At 36.7% G+C, this 19677-nt stretch overlaps 1 protein-coding gene across 1 annotated transcript; it reads left to right on the top strand.

Annotated features, from left to right (window-relative positions):
- Window positions 1-358: 358 nt before the first annotated feature.
- Window positions 359-1333, top strand: LOC143690563 (olfactory receptor 8S1-like). Its single transcript, XM_077168235.1, has one exon. It carries the CDS (start codon window positions 359-361, stop codon window positions 1331-1333), a length of 975 nt encoding a protein of 324 aa, XP_077024350.1.
- The last annotated feature ends 18344 nt before the right edge of the window (window positions 1334-19677 follow it).

The raw sequence follows: 19677 nt of genomic DNA, 5'->3' as shown, positions 1-19677 counted from the left end.
GCAAAGCAGGTGATTAAAACTGCCTCTTGAGGAAGTTTGTCAAATGTAAATAGACCAGAGGTGTTGTTATAAAAGCAGGGACCAGTTCAAGGAGATTGCACCAATTAGTCATGAACTAGGCAGTATGCCATTTGTAGGAGAGGAGCCCCAAGAGAAAAGATCATAAATGGGCTGATTCTGGTTTCAGAAAGGATGTCAGGTAGGGAAGTAATACAAAAGAAACCTATGGAGAAAAAATGAGCAGGCTGAGGACAGAGATCTGTTTACATATAAAGAGAAAGGAACTCTGAGGAGGCATGAGCATAGGTGAGAACTGTCCCTCTGACTCTGTGTTTATTACAGAGGAACATCTTCTATCATGGCCTTAGGAAATCACAGCACCGTCACAGAGTTCATTTTCCTCCGTCTGTCTGACAACCCCCGCACTGAGGCTGTGCTCTTTGTGCTCTTCCTGGGGATTTACCTCCTGACCGTGATGGGGAACCTGCTGCTGCTGCTGCTGATCAGGACTGATTCTCACCTCCACACCCCCATGTACTTCTTCCTGAGTCACCTCTCTTTCCTGGACATCTGTTATTCCTCAGTCACTGAGCCCAAAATGCTGGAGAACCTTCTTTCTCAGGGGAAATCAATCTCAGTCGAGGGCTGCCTGGCTCAGGTCTTCTTTGTGTTTGCCACTGCTGGGACAGAAGGCTGTCTACTCGCAGTGATGGCCTATGACCGCTATGCTGCCATCTGCCACCCACTACTGTATGGCCAGGTGATGGGCGAGCAGTTGTGTGAGGGTCTGGTCTGGGCCTCATGGGGACTAGCCTTTCTGGACGCTCTTATCAACACCCTCCTCGCATGGAATTTGGACTTCTGTGAGGTTCATATTATGTCTCACTTCAGCTGTGAGCTGCCTTCTCTGTTCCCTCTGTCCTGCTCTGATGTTTCCACCAACTTTGCTGTTCTGATCTGCTCTGCCCTCCTGCATGCCTCTGCCACACTTCTTCTGATCTTCTTCTCGTATGCCCACATTGTGTCCACCATCTTGAGCATCAGCTCCACAACAGGGCGAAGCAAGGCCTTCTCCACCTGCTCCTCCCACCTCACTGCAGTGGGCTTGTTCTATAGTTCTGCTTTTCTTCGCTACTATATGCCAACCTCAGGTTCCACACTGGAGTTTGTGTTTTCCTTCCAGTACAGTGTGGTCACTCCTCTAGTGAATCCCCTTGTCTACAGCTTGAAGAACAACGAGGTAAAAGCAGCTCTGAATAGAATGTTGCAAAGAAAATGTGCGACATTTCAGATAGCGAAGAACAGGCAGAGGATGATTGGGATACAGGGCTGAATTATGTCAAGGCAGTTGAAATTTTCTTTGCTCATGGAATGTTATGGCCAAGTACCTTTTAAAAGCCTCTTTCCTTTGAAATGCTCAGGGAAAAGCCAAAAGCTACTTGCACATATTTAGTTTATTCAGGAGCATAGGAATGGGTCAGGTCATTATAATGCAGAAAATGTGTTTATAGGCTTTTCTCCTTTTCATTTGTGAAGTGCTTATTAGGCTAAGCCCTGAGAACATTGTCTATGACCTGAGTTCTTATTTGGATCCAAGTTGGCCTGAGATTTTTAGAAAAGCTTTGCTAGAAATGAAAAAGACAAAACCTCTGATAATAAAGAGGCATACAGAAACCTACAACCTCCAGATGGGTCCCTGGTCCAGATAAGTCTTGAAATCTAGCCCAGCCTCTCCAGAATATCAGATAGTTCCATCTCCCTACCCCATATTAGTGACAGACCCTTACAATATCAAAAATTTAGAGTTGCTATAGCCCAAACAACCCCAATGAGAGTATGGGAGGATCAAAGGTGATGGTGGAATTATACGTAGAAGATAGGATTTAACAAATAAATATGAATGCCGAATCATTAAGTTGATATCTCTTTTAGTCCACAGTATTTTAGAGCCACTAGGAGTAAAACCCTAAAATTGTGAAATTGTAAGCTATGTCAAAGTCTGAAATATGTTCTATAACTAATTGTGGTCCTGTGCTTGGAAATTTATAGCTTTGTTTGTATATATGTTATTGTTCACAAAAAAAGAAGGAAAAAAATGTCGATTGTGATGATAAATACAGTATTTAAGCCTGCTAGTGTCCACTGTTGTGGAGCAGCTAGAAGGAGAAATAGGAGAGGATCATATGGTAGCAGATGGCAAGTTCTGGGATCTGTCCTGTAACCACTTTTTGAAGAGTGCTTTGAAAACTATTGCTTTTTTATTTCTTTACTTTGTATATATGTTATACTATACAATAAAAAATGTTTAAAAAAATAAAGAGGCATAACGAGACTCAGAGGTTTGGAGCTTGGACTGAAAGGGGAATGGGGAAAGGGTAAAAGGATCTAAAAGATAGAAGACTCCGAGGGATGGAGTCATCCTGTTGGGGTGAAGACCAGACTCTCAGAATCCTTCCATACTCTCTGTCTCTGCTGGCACCTTCACACAGAAGGAAGGTGGCCAAGGGGTGTTCAGCAGCCCTCCTGTGCCACAGGGAATACCAGTGTTGGGACTGATGAGGAGGTGCTAAAGCCAGGGAAGGAAAATTTCAGCTGATGCTTGGCAGCTGAAGACATACTGCCTAGGCAATGCCAGGACCAGATTAGCTGCTTTTTCCTTTTCCCACTGTACTGCCCAGTGGCTAAGTATAAATAGAAGCCAGCTAGCAATGGTCTGTATTCTGCAGGTACCCAGTCCGAGCAATATAAAGTCAATCATACACAAAGAGCTTGTGATTGAGGGGCCATCAGAAAATATCCAGCTTAAGAGATAATCATGGTTGTAGGAGCCTCCTCAGGCAAAAGAAAGAGATTAGTACAGACAAGACCAGTATGAAAAAAGAAAAAGAGAGATGGAAGGGAGAGTGGGAGGAAAAAGAGGAAATTAAGCAAGAAGAAGAATTAAAAGAGGGCAAGAAGAGTGAGGAAGTGTAATATCTTTGGGATAACAGGAATTACAAACCCAGGCCTATATATGCTCTGAGCTCCTCAGTGCATGCAGAGGGAAGATTCAGGGTGGACGTAATTTCTCAATTATATCCTTGTGCTAAGGCAAAATATTGGGCTGTAAGTGCCAGGGATCTTTCCTCAAACTCTAAAAATCTTAGAAATTGCCAAGCAGCCTTGAGACACAGGCTCACTTTGCTGGCCTCCTCTTTCCCTTTTGGTACCCCTCACATACATGCATATTTGTTCTCACCTGGTACTGCCCTCTGCAGACCTCTCCCAGGGTTGGGAGAGGTTCCAAATTCACCTAAATTCTTCTGCTAAAGGAGAATTGGATTAAAACACTTTTATCTATTCATCCAGATAAACATTCATTGAAAATCTTCATTGCCTATTTTCAGAATTTCTTTTCCAACAGCGTGTTTCAGGGCTTTCCCCCATTGTCCCTGTGACATATCTGTTTTCCCATTTCACTTACTTTGAGAATATCAAAGGTTTCCCCTTTTCTCTTTAATTGTTTAAATAAGTGTTTTTGAAATATTCAATTCTTGATATATGATTCACCAAAATTTCCCATTTTGAGGATACTTGCCTTATTTTTGCTAATATCTTACCTGCATGCATTTTTACACTGACTGTATATGAAGCAAAATAGCATGTGGTCAAATTTTATTGTTGTTTCCTACCATAATAATGAAAATATGTGACGAATATTGCTGGCATTTTAAGTTCCATTTTGCTTTATTTTTCACTACTTTAATTTTTAGAAACAATATTCATTTCCGTACAATAATACTAAAGAAGACTCATTGTTGCCTAATTTCTAAAAGTATTTCAAGTTAAAATTTTGAAAAAAAAAATACTGCACCTCTCAATGAAAATCATTGCTAACATTTAGTTCCAGGTTCTTCCATTTTTCTTCTATTGGAAGAATCAGTAATATGGATCCTTGTGCATAATCACAATCACATTTTTCTGCAATATTATCCAGTATCTTAGCATGAATAAATATATCCACGTTTCAAACTGTGATTTTTAAGTTCTATTATATTTCATTAATAGGCTACTCCATATTTAAGAATTCCCCTAGTATTAAATGTTTTTCTACAGACCTATGTTATTCATCATGCAAGTGTTCAAAATATTTAAGGTCAGAGTTCTGTCTTTCTTCTTTCCCTCCTGCCTCCCTTTGTCCCTTTCTTCCTTCTCTTCTTTCTTTCTCCCCCTTTAGGACATTATATCACAGAATTGAATTAACCATTATTTCAATTATTATTGGTTCATACCTGTACTATCTTTTATTTTATTTTACCTTTTTGAACAATTGCTTGCTTTTAACAATATTATAAACTCTCTTTGACCCCACCACTTGGCCTAAAAAGTAAACTACTGCTTACAAGATGGATCTACCTTGGGCTTCCTCCATCCCAAACAATATTGTTGGCAAATATTTCATTTGTTTTAGTAACAATACAAACAAACACTAATTAAAAATTAGCATTCATTAAGTTTTACCTAAATTTAACCATTATATACGTTAGCCATTTCTTTTTGCAACTCAAACATTCTTTTGGGATTATTTTCCTTCTTCTTCAATATGTTCTTTAGAAATTATTTTAGAGTAAGTAATCACAGTCTAAATTTTTCCCATTTTGTGTATTTGTGAATATCTTTGTCTTATTCATGAACAATATTCTTGATTGATATATCCTTTTAGGTAGATAGTTTTTTCTTTTAGATTTTGAGGTGTGATGATTTCTTGTTCTGCCTTCTGTTGTGCCTGTGCTAACTTTTCTGCTGTCATTCCAACAACCATTTAGGGTCTGTCTGTCCTCTCTCTTGTTGCTTCAAAAAGCTTATCTTATTGCATGATGGTAAGCACCTTCTGAAGTTCTTCAGCTATTCCTTTACTTCTCACCTTGATTATAAAAGGTAAACATTAGAATTTCACTATTATAAATAATTAATATATTTAAACATTTTAGTTTTTCTGTAATTTGTAAATATTCTGGTCAGGAATTAGTATGTCAAAGGGTATGAAAACTATTATGACACCTTGGCCAAAGTTTTCCAACAAGGGTTGTGGCAAACTACATTGTAATAACAGCCCATGAAATTGCTGTGTACCTCCTATATGCATTAATTTTAATTTTACTTGTGTTTAAAGATCACAATTATGACAAGGAAAAATACATATTTGTGGATTTAATTCTCATTCATTTATTTGTGAAGCTGAATATTTTCTGTGCTTTTTACTAATCATAATTAATATTGTATGATGTCCTAATATTGAATTATTTATGGAAGTAGTTTGACTCATTCTTTCATCTAGTTAACTAATAAGTATTTAATGATTTTCTTGTAGGTGTGATAGTTCTTTATATATAGTATATAGTAAAGACGTTAACCATTATATCTATATTGTTGTGAACATTTTTACGTATATGTCAATTTTCTCTTAAATTTTGTGTATTGATTTTATTTGAAATTATTCCTTTATTCTGCAAACATTGATTTACAATAAATTCTTAAGACTAACTTCATACTTCTTTTTTTAGTTGATACCATTAATTCTTGTCACCAGATTTCCTGATATGAGGAGATTCTGTGACAGTAACAGCTTTAATTTCTCATGTTATCTTTATTCGTTGACCATAAATTATCCATCTCTAAGATGCTTTTCCATGTCACCTCACATTTTAATGGTGACAGTGTCTTGTCATCCTTGGCTTATTGAATGGAAAGTAACTTACTATATGGTGATTTATAATAATCTGATTTGGAGCTCATATCTGTTCTGCCTTGACTATCACATTTGTTTCTCTTTTTTTTAGAAGGTGTAAACTATTTAATTTTTCATTAAACCTTTCTATTATTGTATTACAATTTCATTTAAATATATTTCCATTATATATTGTGCATTACAAATTAGTTTAATAATATTGATATTTGATATTACAGAGCACCATTTCAATTTATTTATTGATTTACATAATGATGATGCATAAAAATCATACAGCTATGCATTTCATATGATTTTCTTTTACATAAACAAGGAAGACAGTATAGTAGGGTTAAATAATAGAAGTAAAACATTTAACTTGATGCTTATATTAATACAAAGATAATGACTCATTATTATATTGTCTAGCAGGTATTATTCAGTGTAATTAATCCTAAATCTTTTTTATGTCATCAGTTTTTCATGCATGTTTTATGTTATTACTCATCTACCAATCCACTGGATAAAGGGGGTGTCAATCACAAGGTTTTTATAATCACACGGCCGCAGGTAAAAGCTATATAGCTACACAATCATTACCAAATACCAACTCTACTGGATTACAGCTCAACAAATTCAGGTATTTCCTTCTGGCTATTCTAATACACTAGAAACTAAAAAGAAATATATAATCACTTGTTAAAAAACTTTTCACTTACAATCCTCCCTGTCATAGGCTCATTCTCTCAATCTTCAGGGATATCTGGGCAACGACCATTCTAAATTCTTGTTCTGAAAATGGGTGTGAACTGTTGCATGTTCTTGAAGAGACTGGTACCTCTGGGTTTCAGGGCTTATCCAGCATAGGAACCATCTGGAGGCTTTAAGTTTCTGTAAAATAAACTTAATATGTAAAACTTTTACAGAACGTTATATAGACCCCAGGGCATTTTTTAGGGTTCTCAGGAATACTATTGTTTGGGGCTTGGCATAGTGTAGCAATTTGCATAGGCGTAACCTCCAGAATGACCTCTTGACTCAGTTTGAAATATCTTCGTGTTCTACTTTGCTAGCTACTGGAATGCAACACACCAGAGACAGAATTGGCTTTTAATAAAAGGGGATTTATTTCTTTAGTTCTTCAGAGGAAAGGCAGCTAACTTTCAACTGAGGTTCTTTCTTATGTGGGAAGGCACAGAATGGTCTCTGTTGGCCTTCTCTCCAGGCCTCTGGCTTCCAACAACTTTCCCCGGGGGTGATTTCTTTCTGCATCTTCAAAGGCATGGGCTGAGCCGCGAGTGCTGAGATGAGGTATGCTGAGCTGCTTGGGCTGTGCTATTTTGTGCTCTCTCATTTAAGCACAAGCCAATTAAGTCAAACATCATTCATCGCAGTGGGCACGCCTCCTAGCTGACTACAGATGTAAATCAGCAACGGATGAGGTTCACGTACCATTGGCTCATGTCCACAGCAACTAGGTGCCTTCACCTGGCCAAGTTGACAACTGAATCTAACTACCACACTTAGCCACTGAAACATTATTTTGTTTCACTTCTCTTCCCCCTTTTGATCAAGATGGTATTCTCAATCCCAAACTCATCCCTGGGAGTCATGTTCCACGTCGGCAAACTGTTTCTTCTAAGCAAGCAGAGTGTTTATCTGGGAGATTCTGAATGTTGCTCTATTGTGATATTGCTCCAGCCAGTTGCAGTAACTCATTCACCCATGTTGATAGAAATTCACTGTTAAATTACTTCTTATTGTGTTCATGTAGTGGTAATGATTCTTTTTCCATTATTTAATAATTGTCATATTCCTTTATTTCTGTTCTCAAAACTTCTGGTCCTATGAGTGAAAAAAATTTACTTTCATTCCTACTGAAAGTCCCTACACTCAGCCATGAACTCTCTGCCTTTTTGATTCTAGAAAAACAGGAAAGGCCTGGATGCTTAGTCCCTGTTTTTCTTCATCATTGCTGTTCCCTTTGCTGCCTGATTCAAAAGGAACAACAGTCTGGGTCTTTATCATAGAAGAGACACTCTGCTCAAAGAAGAACATGGATGCCTTTCAAAATGGACCATTCCACTGACCACAGACTTGCTCTCACACCCCTGAGCCCTTCTCCAGATCTAAGTGCATTGTGCATGCACTCTGCTGGCATCACAAGGAAACTTTCTTTTTGAGGCAGGAAGCACATGATGTACGCTAGGGTCAGGCCTCCAACTCTTGTGATGTCTTCAAAAACTATGTTTATATTCTTAGCCCAGGCACTTTCACCTCTTGCACTCACTGAGTAGACTCCATTTTCTGCCATTCTTGAGTGATTCACCTTGATCACACTTGATTTTAAAAAATGACACTCTTGCCCACTCAAAATCTGAAGCCCCAAGGTGTTTTTTGGGATGAGTATGGGAGTTATGAAAATAAGGAGACCTAAGCTCATTAGAAAATGTGTTGTTCTTTTTCCTTAGAATCAGTGAGGCAACAAGATGACATGTTTTAAAGTCACAAATCTTTTTATTTATGTATTTTATCATTATATTGCTCTTAGTCATTACATGAGAGAAATAAGGAAACTGCTATTTCCTGAACTGTTACAGTGTACCAATAATGATCCTGGGCAATTTATGCACTTTATGTAAGATAGCATGTCAGTTATGCCTCCAGAATTTTGATGCAAAATTGAATGTTTTTATAACTTGTTAATCATTTTAATAGTATTTAACATTACTATTTCTTTAATTATAAAATTTATGCAGTTCTATATCTGAAAATACGAAGAATTCTGAAAAGGATAAAAAAGTCAAGATCACCTATAATATTAAATTATTTAATATTAAATTATTTAATTTAATATTATTTATTATTATTTAATATTATTTAATAATATTATTTAATATTAAATTAAATTATTGTCTTCCCTGATAAACAGAGAAATATTTATAGATACCTGCATATACATGAATTGGTATATTCCCTTGCTCTTCAGCTGAGAGAGCCTAGAAGCAATAAGACCCCAGGGTCAATGAGTATATCCAGCAATAAGATCTGGCTTCTAATACCATTTTCCAATAAAAGGAACCAAGCCTCCTTGGACAAATGGCTGATCCTAGGGTTGAAAAAAGGGACATATCAAATAAGCCTGAGGAGCCTGTATTGCCAGAAAGTAAATAAGCATTTAAGAAACACACAAAGGAACAGAGAAGCCAAATGAAAGAACTCTTAACGTCCAAAGTTGGGATAATTTGTGCAAGAAAATACAGCAGTATTATATTATAACAAAAATTATAAAATAATTACCAATATGTTCATGGTAGAACATTGCCATCTTAGTAGTTAGAAAAGGTATGTCATTGTGGTTTTATTTTCATTCTCTTACTAACTAATGGGGTTGAGTATCTTCTCCTGTACTTATTGGCCATTTGTTATAGAATATTTTTAAAGTAAACCATTCATTTTAGAATAGTTTCAAGTTGACAGAAAACTTGTGCATACAGTATAGTGTTTCCGTATACCCTACAACAAGTTTCTCCTATTTCTCCTATTATTAACATTTTATATCCACTTGGTACATTTGTAACAATTAATGAACTGATATTGACACACCATTATTAACTAAAACCTTTACTCTATTCAAAGTTCCTTTGCTTTTACCTTAGATAAGGTAAGTGCCAGGATCCCATGCAGGATTCTATAATTCTTTCAATTGTGCTGTCTCCTTAGGTTTCTCTTGGCTGTGACAGTTTCTTAGACTTTCTTTCTCCTGATGACCTTGACAGTTTTCAGAAGTACTTGTCAGTTATTTTGTAGAATGTTCCTCACTTTGACTTTGCCTGATATTGTCCTCAGGCTAACTAGAGTTTGGGTGGGGGGCTGGGGAGACCTGAGAGATGAAATGCCATTCCCATGACATCCTGTAAAGGGTACATATGACTAACGTGACTTAACCACTGTTGATGTTGACCTTGATCATCTGGCTGAGATGGGTGTTTGTCAGGTGTCTTCCCTGTAAAGTAACTCCTTTTCTCCCTTTTGATATTATACTTTTGGAAGGAAATTGCTATGTGAAACCCACATTAAAAGAGTGGGGAGCTATGTTCCACCTCCATGAAGATGGAGTAACTGTATCAGTTATCTCAAATTCTTCTGCACAGAGAATTGTCTATTCCTCCCTCTGACCCATTTATTTAAAATTCAATAATCGATTTCTGTTACCATGAACATATTGGTGATTATTTTATAATTTTTGTTATAATATGTTTTATTTTTCCAGCTAGATTTCTACTGATCCTATGAATATTAGAAGGATACTAATGGAATATCTTGAAATTTCTATGACCACAATTTGATAACTTAGATGAAATTGACCAGTTAATTTAAAGATTCAGTCTACCTAAACATGAGGAGAAATAGGTCATTTGAATGAGCTTATATGTATTATAGAAATTGAATCAATAATTAGTAACCTTTGAAAAGCACCAGGACCAGGTGGTTTTACTGGTGGATTTTTCCAAGCATTAAAGGAATAAATGAAACCACTTCTCTACAATCTCTTCTAGAAAATAGAAACAGCAGGGACGCTCATTAACACATTCTATGAGGCCAGCACTACACTTATATCAAAACCAGGTAAAGATTTTACAAGGAATGACTAATACATAACAATATCTCTCCTGAACAAAGATGTAAATGTCCTCAATAAAATATCAGCAAATCATATTCAACAGTGTATAATAAGAATTTTACATGATGAATAAGTGGGAATTATTTCAGATTATTTCAGATGTAAGGCCGGTTTGGTATTTGAAAATTCACTAATGCAATACATCATATCAACAAGCTAGCTACAGAAGAAAAATCTTATCATCATACCAAGTGATGCAAGAAAAACATTTAATGCAATCCAACAGGTTTCATTGTCAAAACTATCAGAGAACTAGGAGTAGAGAGGAAATACCTTCACCTGAAAAGAATAGCTGAAAAAAACTTGCATCTTACATCAAACTTAATTATGAGAACCTTGGTACTTTCCCCCAAAGAAAGTTCTTTCCACATAGCTACAGGACACAGTTTCTCTAAGCTTTCTGCCACTGTGTAGCAAGTTTCCCCTTTCCTGTATTTCTATTTACATGTTCCTCATTTCCTTCTGACACCCCTGTCCAGCAGCACTTGAATGCTCATATTTCTACAAACATTCAATTTAAGACAATTATATTTTGACTTAGGGAATGAGTCAAAATATAATTTTTCTCTAAGTCAAAATATAATTTTTCCCTGTGTTCTTTTTTGTGCCAGTACCTTTGTCATCCATATTTCTATCAATCGTCTGTTCAAGAAAATCTAGCCTTTTTTTTTTTTTTTTTACCTTGCTCTTAGATTTCTTCGAACATCTTATCTATTGTCCAATTCCAGGGCCACTTCACATAGATACATGCTACATAATACTCCATTTTCAAGTTCCAAAATCTGTATTAATTTCCTTTGCCTTCTGTACCAAATTACCACATACTTAGAATCTTAAAACAATAAAAATTTATTCTCTGGCACTTATGAAGGCTGAAAGTCCAAAATTCGTTCCACTGGGCTAAAGTCAGTGTTAGCAGGTCTGGTTCCTGCTGGAAGTTCTAGGAAAGAATCCATTCCTTTGCATTTTCCAGCTCCTGGCAGTCACCTCTATTCCTTGGCTCGTGGCCTTGTCCTCCATCTTCAAAGAACATTCTAATCTCTGAAACATGCCAGCTCTCTCTCCTGCAATACTGTCTCCCTCTTTTCCTCTTATAAGCACTTGTGATTACATTTAGGGCCTACCTATTTAATCCAAGTTGATCCCCTCATCTCTAGATGCTTAACTTAATCACATCTGTAAAGTTCCTTTTACCATATGATGTAACATTCTCATGTTCTAGGAATTAGAATCTGGACTCCTTTAAGGACCATTATTCTACCAACACATGTATTTAGGCCAATTGAGTTTATATTAATATTATTATGTGTTATAGTTAGGCTCATGTGTCAACTTGGCAACGTTATAGTACCCAGTTGTTTGGTCAAGCATTACTTGTGAGAACATTTCATGTTCTTAAGTCATTAGTAAGTGGGTTGTATCTATGGCTGATTACACCAACAATCATCTGAGGAGATTGCCTTCACCAGTGAGGTACATTTTCATCCAATCAGTTTCTAAAGCTTTAAGAGGAGAATTGATGACTTCAGCAATTAGAAGACAGAATTTTCATCTCTACTTCCACCAGCCAACTTCTCCTGAAGAATTTGTTAAGAACATTCTTTGGAGTTCCCAGCTTGCAGGCTATCCTATAGAATTTGGACTTGTGTATCTCCATAATTACGTGAAACAATTTTGTAAAATATCAAAATATTTACAGATACCTCCTGTTGGTTGTTTCTCTAAAGAACCCTGACTAATAAAATATGATTGAATTTGGCCTACTATCTTACTAGTTGTTTTCTATTTGTATATATTTTCTTTTTTCCTGGCTTTCCTTTATAATAATCTTACTTTGTAATTTCATTCTAGCTCCACTATTGGCTTATTAGTTATGTCTCTTTTTTATTTGTTTGTTGGTTGCTATAAGATTTACTATGTATATATTTACCTTTTCATGATCTACCTGGGAATAGTGTTATACCACTTCATGCATGGTTTAAGTAAGTTCCCCACTCATTCTTCTTGCTATCAAAGTCATACTCTTTAACTCTCTATACATTGTAAACCCAACAATACATTTTTATTTTGCCAGTTGATTCTTTTTAAGCAAATCAAATAAGAAAAAAATGTTTTATGCATTTCCCTTTATTTTATTATTTCTCAAGCCTTTCATTTTTTTGGTTGATTGAAATTTCCACCAAGTATAATAAAACTTCTGTCTGAAGAACTTCTTTTGACAGATAATATAGTTCCAGTCCCAGGCAAATGAATTATCACAGCTATTATTTCTATTAAAAACTCTTTATTTTGCTTTAAGCTTTTGAGGGGTGGAGTACACTGTATGTTACTGATGGTGCAAAGCAAGGTATTGCTCTCTGAGCTCCACCCCTTCATGGGGTCTGGGATGGAAGCTGCAGAGAATGGATGAGTCTCAGTATTGGTGGATTGATTTGGGGTCTCAGAGAAGGCATTTTCCTTTGATGCCTGAATGTGAACATTTTCATGGCCTTAGGACTGTAAATCTGTAAACCAATAAATTCACATTGTAAAAGCCAACCCATTTTTGGTACTTTTCGTTCTGGCAGTTTTAACAAACTGGAACACTGTTTTTTTTTGTTTGTTTCATTTTGTTTTGTTTTGTTTGCATGGGCTGACACTGGGAACCGAACACAGGTCTATGGTCTGACAGTGGAGAAATCTGCCACTGAGCCACTGTCACACTGTCCTGGAACAGTTTTGAAAGATGTTTTTGCTGAGTATAGAATTCTGGGATGAATATTTCTTCTTTCCGTACTTTAAAGAAGTCACTCTATTGTCTTTTTGTTTGCACAGGTGTTGATGAGAAGATTGGTGTATTTCTTATTTTTTATTGTTTTGTAGTGATATTCCTGTTTTCTTTCTCTGCTGTAAGATTTTATCTGTGCTCTTTAAACCATTTGATCATGCTGTGTGTAGGTTCATTTTCTTTTCTTTGTTTGCTTTTCAAAAAGGCATGTGCTTGCTTTGTATTATTGGGGCTTTAAAAATTATTTTAAAAATATTTGTAGTAATAAAACAACACATGAACATGCAAACATTCTTAACATACAAACATTCCCTACATGGTATACAATCAGTGACTTACAATATCATCACATAGTTGTGTATTCATTGCCATGATCATTTTTTTGAACATTTGCATCACTTCAGAAAAAGAAATAAAAAAGGAAAAACTCATACATACCATACCCTTTGCTGCTCCCTCTCATTGGCCACTAGTATTTCCATCTACCCAATTAATCTTAACTGTTGTTCCCCCTATTAGCCATTTCTTTTTTATCCATATTTTTTACTCATTTTTCCATACCTTAGCTAAAAGGAGCATCAGCCACAAGGTTTTCACAATCACTCAGTCACATTGTAAAAGTTACATAGTTTTACAATCATCTTCAAAAAACAGAAACAAGGCTATTGGAACACAACTGTATAGTTCTGGTACTTCCCTCCAGCCATTCCAATACACCATAAACTAAAAAGGGGTATGTGTGTACTGCATAAGAATAACCTCTAGGATTAGAGGTTATTCCTCCACTCTGAAATCTCTTACCCACTGACATTTTATTTCGTCACATTTTTCTTTTCCCCCTTTGGTCAAGAAGGTTTTCTTAATCCCTTCATGCCAGATCCTGGTTCATCCAGGCATTTCTGTCTCACATAGCCGGGGAGGTTTACATCCCTGGGAGTTTTGTCCCACATAGAGGGGGAGAGCAGAGAGCTCACTTGCTGTGGCGGCTGAGAGAGAGGCCACATCTGAGTCACAACAGAGATTCTCTGGGGATGACTCCTAGGCCTAGTTTTAGGTAGTCTTAGCCTCTCTTTTGCAGACATAAGTTCCACAGGGGCAACCCCCAAGATCGAGGGCTTGGCCTATTGATTTGGCTGTCCCCACTGCTTGCTAGACTATCAGTAATTCTCCAAGAAGAAAAGTTGAATATTGACCCTTTCTTCTATTGGGGCTTTTAAAATCTATGGTTGTATTTGTTTGTTAAGCTGCCAGAATGCAATATACCAGAAATAGAATGACTTTTATAAAGGGAATTTATTATGATACAAGTTCACAGTTCTAAAGCTGTGAAAATGTCCAATTTAAGACAACAACAAAGGGTTTCTTTCACTCAGGAAAGGCTGATTTCATATGAAACACTTCTGTCAGCTGAGAAGGCACATGGGTGGCATCTACTGGTCACTTACTCCTGGGCTCCATTGCTTTCAACCTTTGTTACTGTGGGGCCCTTTACTTTGCTTCTCCAGGGCTGTCTTTCATCTCTTGGCTTCCCTTGGCTCTCTCCAGGTTCTGGCTTGCTGACCATCTCACAGAAAGGCACAAGGCAATATCTGCTGGGCCTTCTGCCCATGTCTAGGCATCTGTTCTCTCTGTCAGCCTTTCAATCAAATCCAAGCAGCTGTGTCTCTTTCAGCACTGAAGCAACTGTTCCTCAAGCATCTGCACCGAAGGTTTCTTCAAAAAGCTTCCCCTTTTAAAGGACTCCAGTAAACTAATTAAGACCCACTTTGAATGGGTGGTGTCATACCTCCATCTAACCAAATAGCCAGACTCACAATTGGGCATGCCAAATATTCATGGGAACAATTTTCTCAAAAGATCACACCCACAACTGAGGGTGCTGTATCTCTGTGGAGATAATCTAATCCAAAGGGCTTCCACCAAACAATTTTGAATCAGCATTAAAGGACTACATACCAGACACTATTGTGCAGCTGCAAGAAAGAATGAAGGTGTGAGGTATGCAACTAGGTGAATGAAACTTGAGGACAGTATGTTGAATGAATGAAATGTTAGAAATAAAAAAACAAACATTATCATGCCTCATTCATATGGACTAATGACGTCATACAAGCTTGGAGAATTGAAAGGAAGAGCGTCGATTATCAGGTTCGGGCCTATTGTAAAAGTTCCTAGATTGCAACCTTTTACACCAGCCACACATATTCCAGAGTTATAACTGTTATACTAAATTCTGAGATGCTGTGCTCTCTGTGTTTAACCTGGTCATTCCCTAGAACTTTGGTTATTTGTGGGACACCTGAGATTCAGAGTTAGAGCTCTGAACCTAAGAAAGGCTGTATTACCCCCACAGAGCAACTGCTTAAAAAGTTGGAAAAGGGATCAGATTTTGATGAGAGAAGCTGATCTGGATAGGACTAAGGTAAATCAGAATACAGGGTAAAGGATGAAATAAACTATTTTAAGATTTCAACTTCTTTGTGTGAGACCAAAGGAAGGCATATTTTTTTGTGTGCAATATTTATATTCTTGGTAATGCAGAATGGTCAGTTTATTTGAACACCATAATTACATCGAATCTTGAATAGGGAGCAAGATCTTGTTAGTTTGTACAGGTTAGCATGCTGCCCTGAAACATTCCAAAGTAATCTGGGCAGAAAATAAAAAAGTATTTGCAAAGTCCCCTTGGGAGGCTGGGGAGAAAGGAGGAAATATTCAATTTCACCATTTGGGGAATTCTTGATTTTCTCACAAGCAGTGGGGACAAACAATTCAATAGGCTGAGCCCCTGACCTTGGGGTTTACCCCTATGAAATTTATTCCTCAAAGGAGAAGCTAAGCCTACTTAAAATTATGCTTATGAGTCACTCCTAGATGTGGCCTCTCTCTCCAAGCAAAATGGCGGGTTAACTCACTGTCCTCCCGTTTATGTGGGACATGACTCCCAGGGCTGTAAATCTTCCTAGCAATGTGAGACATGACTCCTAGAAATAGGATTGAGAAAGTCTTTTGACCAAGAGGAGAAGAGAGAAATGAAACAAAGTTTCATGTCTGAGAGATTTCAGAGCTGTGAATTTACCCTGGAAATTGTTCTTATGCATTACATAGATAAATCTTCTTAGTTTTTAGTGTATTGAAGTGGCTAGAAGGACATACCGGAAACTGTTGAACTGTATTCCAGTAGCCTTCCATTCTTGAAGATGCTGGTATAATTATACAACTTTTATAATGTGACCATGTGACTGTTAAAATCTTGTGTTTGATGCTTCCTTTAACCAGGGTATGGGCAGATGAATAAAAAAAAATGAGGACAGAAAAATAAATAATAGGGGGGATAAGGGATAAAAAAAGTTGGGTAGATTGCAATACCAGTGGCCAAGGAGAGGGTGGGGTAAGCGGTATGGAATGTATGGGTTTTTTCTTTTGTCTTTTTCTTGCTTTTTCTGGAGTGGAGCAAATGTCTTAAAAATGATCATGATGACGAATACACAACTCTGTGATGATATTGTGAACCACTGATAGTATAATTTGGGTCGACTGTATGGCACTTGAAGACATGAGAGTAAAAATATTAAAAAAAAAAAAAAAGTATGTATGCCCAGAAATGATCCTGGTTCGTCTTTTTTCAGGAGATTCATGTGGCCATTGAGACAATAAGCCAGAAGTTTATGTGAGCTTCCTTGTTGTTGTTTTCTTGGTTTTTTTTAATTAAAAAAAATTTTTTAGCATAACAACATACAACGCGAATATTCTTACCATATGATCATTCCATTCTTCGTATATAATCAATAACTCACAATATCATCACATAGTTGTATATCTATCACCATGATCATTTCTTCAAACAGTTGCATCAATTCAGAAAAAGAAAGAAAAAGAAAAAACCTCATACGTACCATACCCCTTACCCCTCCCTCTCATTGAGTGCTAGTATTTCCATCTACACAATATATTTTAGTTTTTGTTCCCCCTATTTATTCTATACCCCTTATCACTCCCTTTCATTGATCACTAGCCTTTCAATCTAAATTTATTTTAACATTTGTTCCCCCATTATGTATTTTTAATATTTTTAATTTTTTATTAATTAAAAAAAATTACAAGAAAGATATACAAACATTCTCAACACATACACTCAGCAATTCACAATATCATCACATAGTTGCATATTCATCATCATGATTATTTCCCAGAACATTTGCATCAATTCAGAAAAAGAAATAAAAAGACAACAGAAAAATAAAACAAAAACAGAAAAAAAATTTTACATACCATACCCCTTACCCCTCCCTTACATTGATCACTAGCATTTCAAACTAAATTTATTTTAACATTTGTTCCCCCTATTATTTATTTTTATTCCACATGTTCTACTCATCTGTTGACAAGGTAGATAAAAGGACCATCAGACACAAGATTTTCTCAATCACACAGTCACATTGTGAAAGCTATATCATTATACAATCATCATCAAGAAACATGGCTACTGGAACACAGCTCTACATTTTCAGGCAGTTCCCTCCAGCCTCTCCATTATATCTTGGTTAACAAGGTGATATCTATTTAATGTGTAAGAATAATCTCCAGGATAACTTCCCGACTCTGCAATCTCTCCGCCATTGATACTTTTTCTCATTTCACTCTTCCCCTTTTCGTCCAGAAGGTTTTCTCAATCTGTTGATGCTGGGTCTCAGCTCATTCTAGAGTTTTTCTGAATCCCTTGATACTGAATCTCAGCTCATTTTGGGATTTCTGTCCCATGTTGCCAGGAAGATCCGCACCCCTGGGAGTCATGTCCCAGGTAGATAGGGGGAGGGTGGTGAGTTTGCTTGCTGTGTTGGCTGGAGAGAGAGGCCACATCTGATCAACAAAAGAGGTTCTCTTGGGGGTGACTCTTAGGCCTAACTTCAAGTAGGCTTGACCTATCCCCTGTGGGGTTAAGTTTCATATGAACAAACCCCAAGACTGGGGGCTCAGCCTATAGCTTTGGTTGCCCACACTGCTTGTGAGAATATCAAGATTCAACTTGGGGAAGTTGAGTTTTCCCCCATTCTCACTCCTCCAAAGTGGACTTTGCAAATACTTTTCCACTCACTGATCAAATCACTCTGGGATTCATCAGGGCATCACTTGGACAAACCAACAAAATCTCATATCCTATACAAAGTTCCATGTACTTAAGGGGTTCAACCAACTATCTACATAAGTTATATTAGGAGATGCACTAGTCAAAGTATAAATTCATACCAAATAAATACTTTTTGCTTTAGTCTTACACATATGTTGAAATTTTAAAATATTATGTACCATCTATTTTCAGCGCACTGCAGTAATGACATTCTTTTGTTCTTCCTCATGCAAAAATGTTTTTTTAATTTGTACATTTAGTCACTATCATTATACACTCTAAGCATTCCTAGATTATACCATCTCAATCTTTATCATCTATCTTTCTTTGTGATTTCATTTATTCCCCAGCCCTCCTCCCTTTATCATTCTCATATGCAGCTTCATTCAGTGTTTTAACATAATTGTATTACAGTTAGGTAATATTGTGCTGTCCATTTCTGAGTTTTATATTGAGTCCTGTTGCACAATCTGTATCCCTTCAGCTCCAATTACCCAACATCTTACCCTATTTCTATCTCCTGATGGTCTCTGTTACCAATGAAATATTCCAAGTTCATTCATTAATGTCAGTTCATATCAGTGAGACCATACAGTATTTGTCCTTTTGTTTTTGGCTAATCGCACTCAGCATAATGTCCTTAAGGTCCATCCATGTTGTTACATACTTCGTAACTTTATTCTGTCTTACAGCTGCATAATATTCCATCTTACATAAATGCCACAGTTTGTTTAGCCAACCATCTGTTGATGGACATTTTGCCTGCTTCCATCTCTTGGTAATTGTAAATAATGCTGCTATAAACATTGGTGTGTAAATGTCCATTTGTGTCCTTGCCCTCATGTCCTTTGAGTAGAGACAGCATATAGATGGGTCCTGTTTTTTAATCCATTCTGCCAGACTATGTCTTTTGATTGGAGAGTTTAATCCATTAACACTCAGTGTTATTACTGCATGGGTAGTACTTTCTTCAACTATTTTGCCTTCTGGATTTTATATACCACATCTAATTTTCCTTCTTTTTACCTTTACTCATAGTCTTCCTTTCTACACTCTTCTCCACACCTCTCTCTTCTGTCTTCATATCTGTCTCTAGTGTTCCCTTTAGTATTTCTTGCAGAGTTGGTCTCTTGGTCACAAATTCTGTCAGTGATTTCTTTGTCTGAAAATGTTTTAATTTCTCCCTCATTTTTGAAGGACAATTTTGCTGGATATAGAATTCTTGGCTGGCAGTTTTTCTCTTTTAATAATTTAAATATATCATCCCACTGTCTTCTTGCCTCCATGGTTTCTGTTGAGAGATCTGTGCATAGTCTTATTGGGTTTACCTTGTAAGTGATGGATTGCTTTTCTCTAGCTGCTTTGAAGAGTCTCTCTTTCTCTTTGACCTC

The sequence above is a fragment of the Tamandua tetradactyla genome, chromosome 7 (assembly GCF_023851605.1).
Source record: "Tamandua tetradactyla isolate mTamTet1 chromosome 7, mTamTet1.pri, whole genome shotgun sequence".
Lineage (NCBI taxonomy): Eukaryota > Metazoa > Chordata > Mammalia > Pilosa > Myrmecophagidae > Tamandua > Tamandua tetradactyla.
The sequence above is the reverse complement of the archived record's forward strand: the minus strand, read 5'-3'. Positions and strand labels throughout refer to the sequence as shown.

What these genes read in the sequence shown, in the direction of transcription:
- LOC143690563 (XM_077168235.1), top strand. Translation starts at nt 359, where the DNA reads ATGGCCTTAGGAAATCACAGCACCGTCACAGAGTTCATTTTCCTCCGT.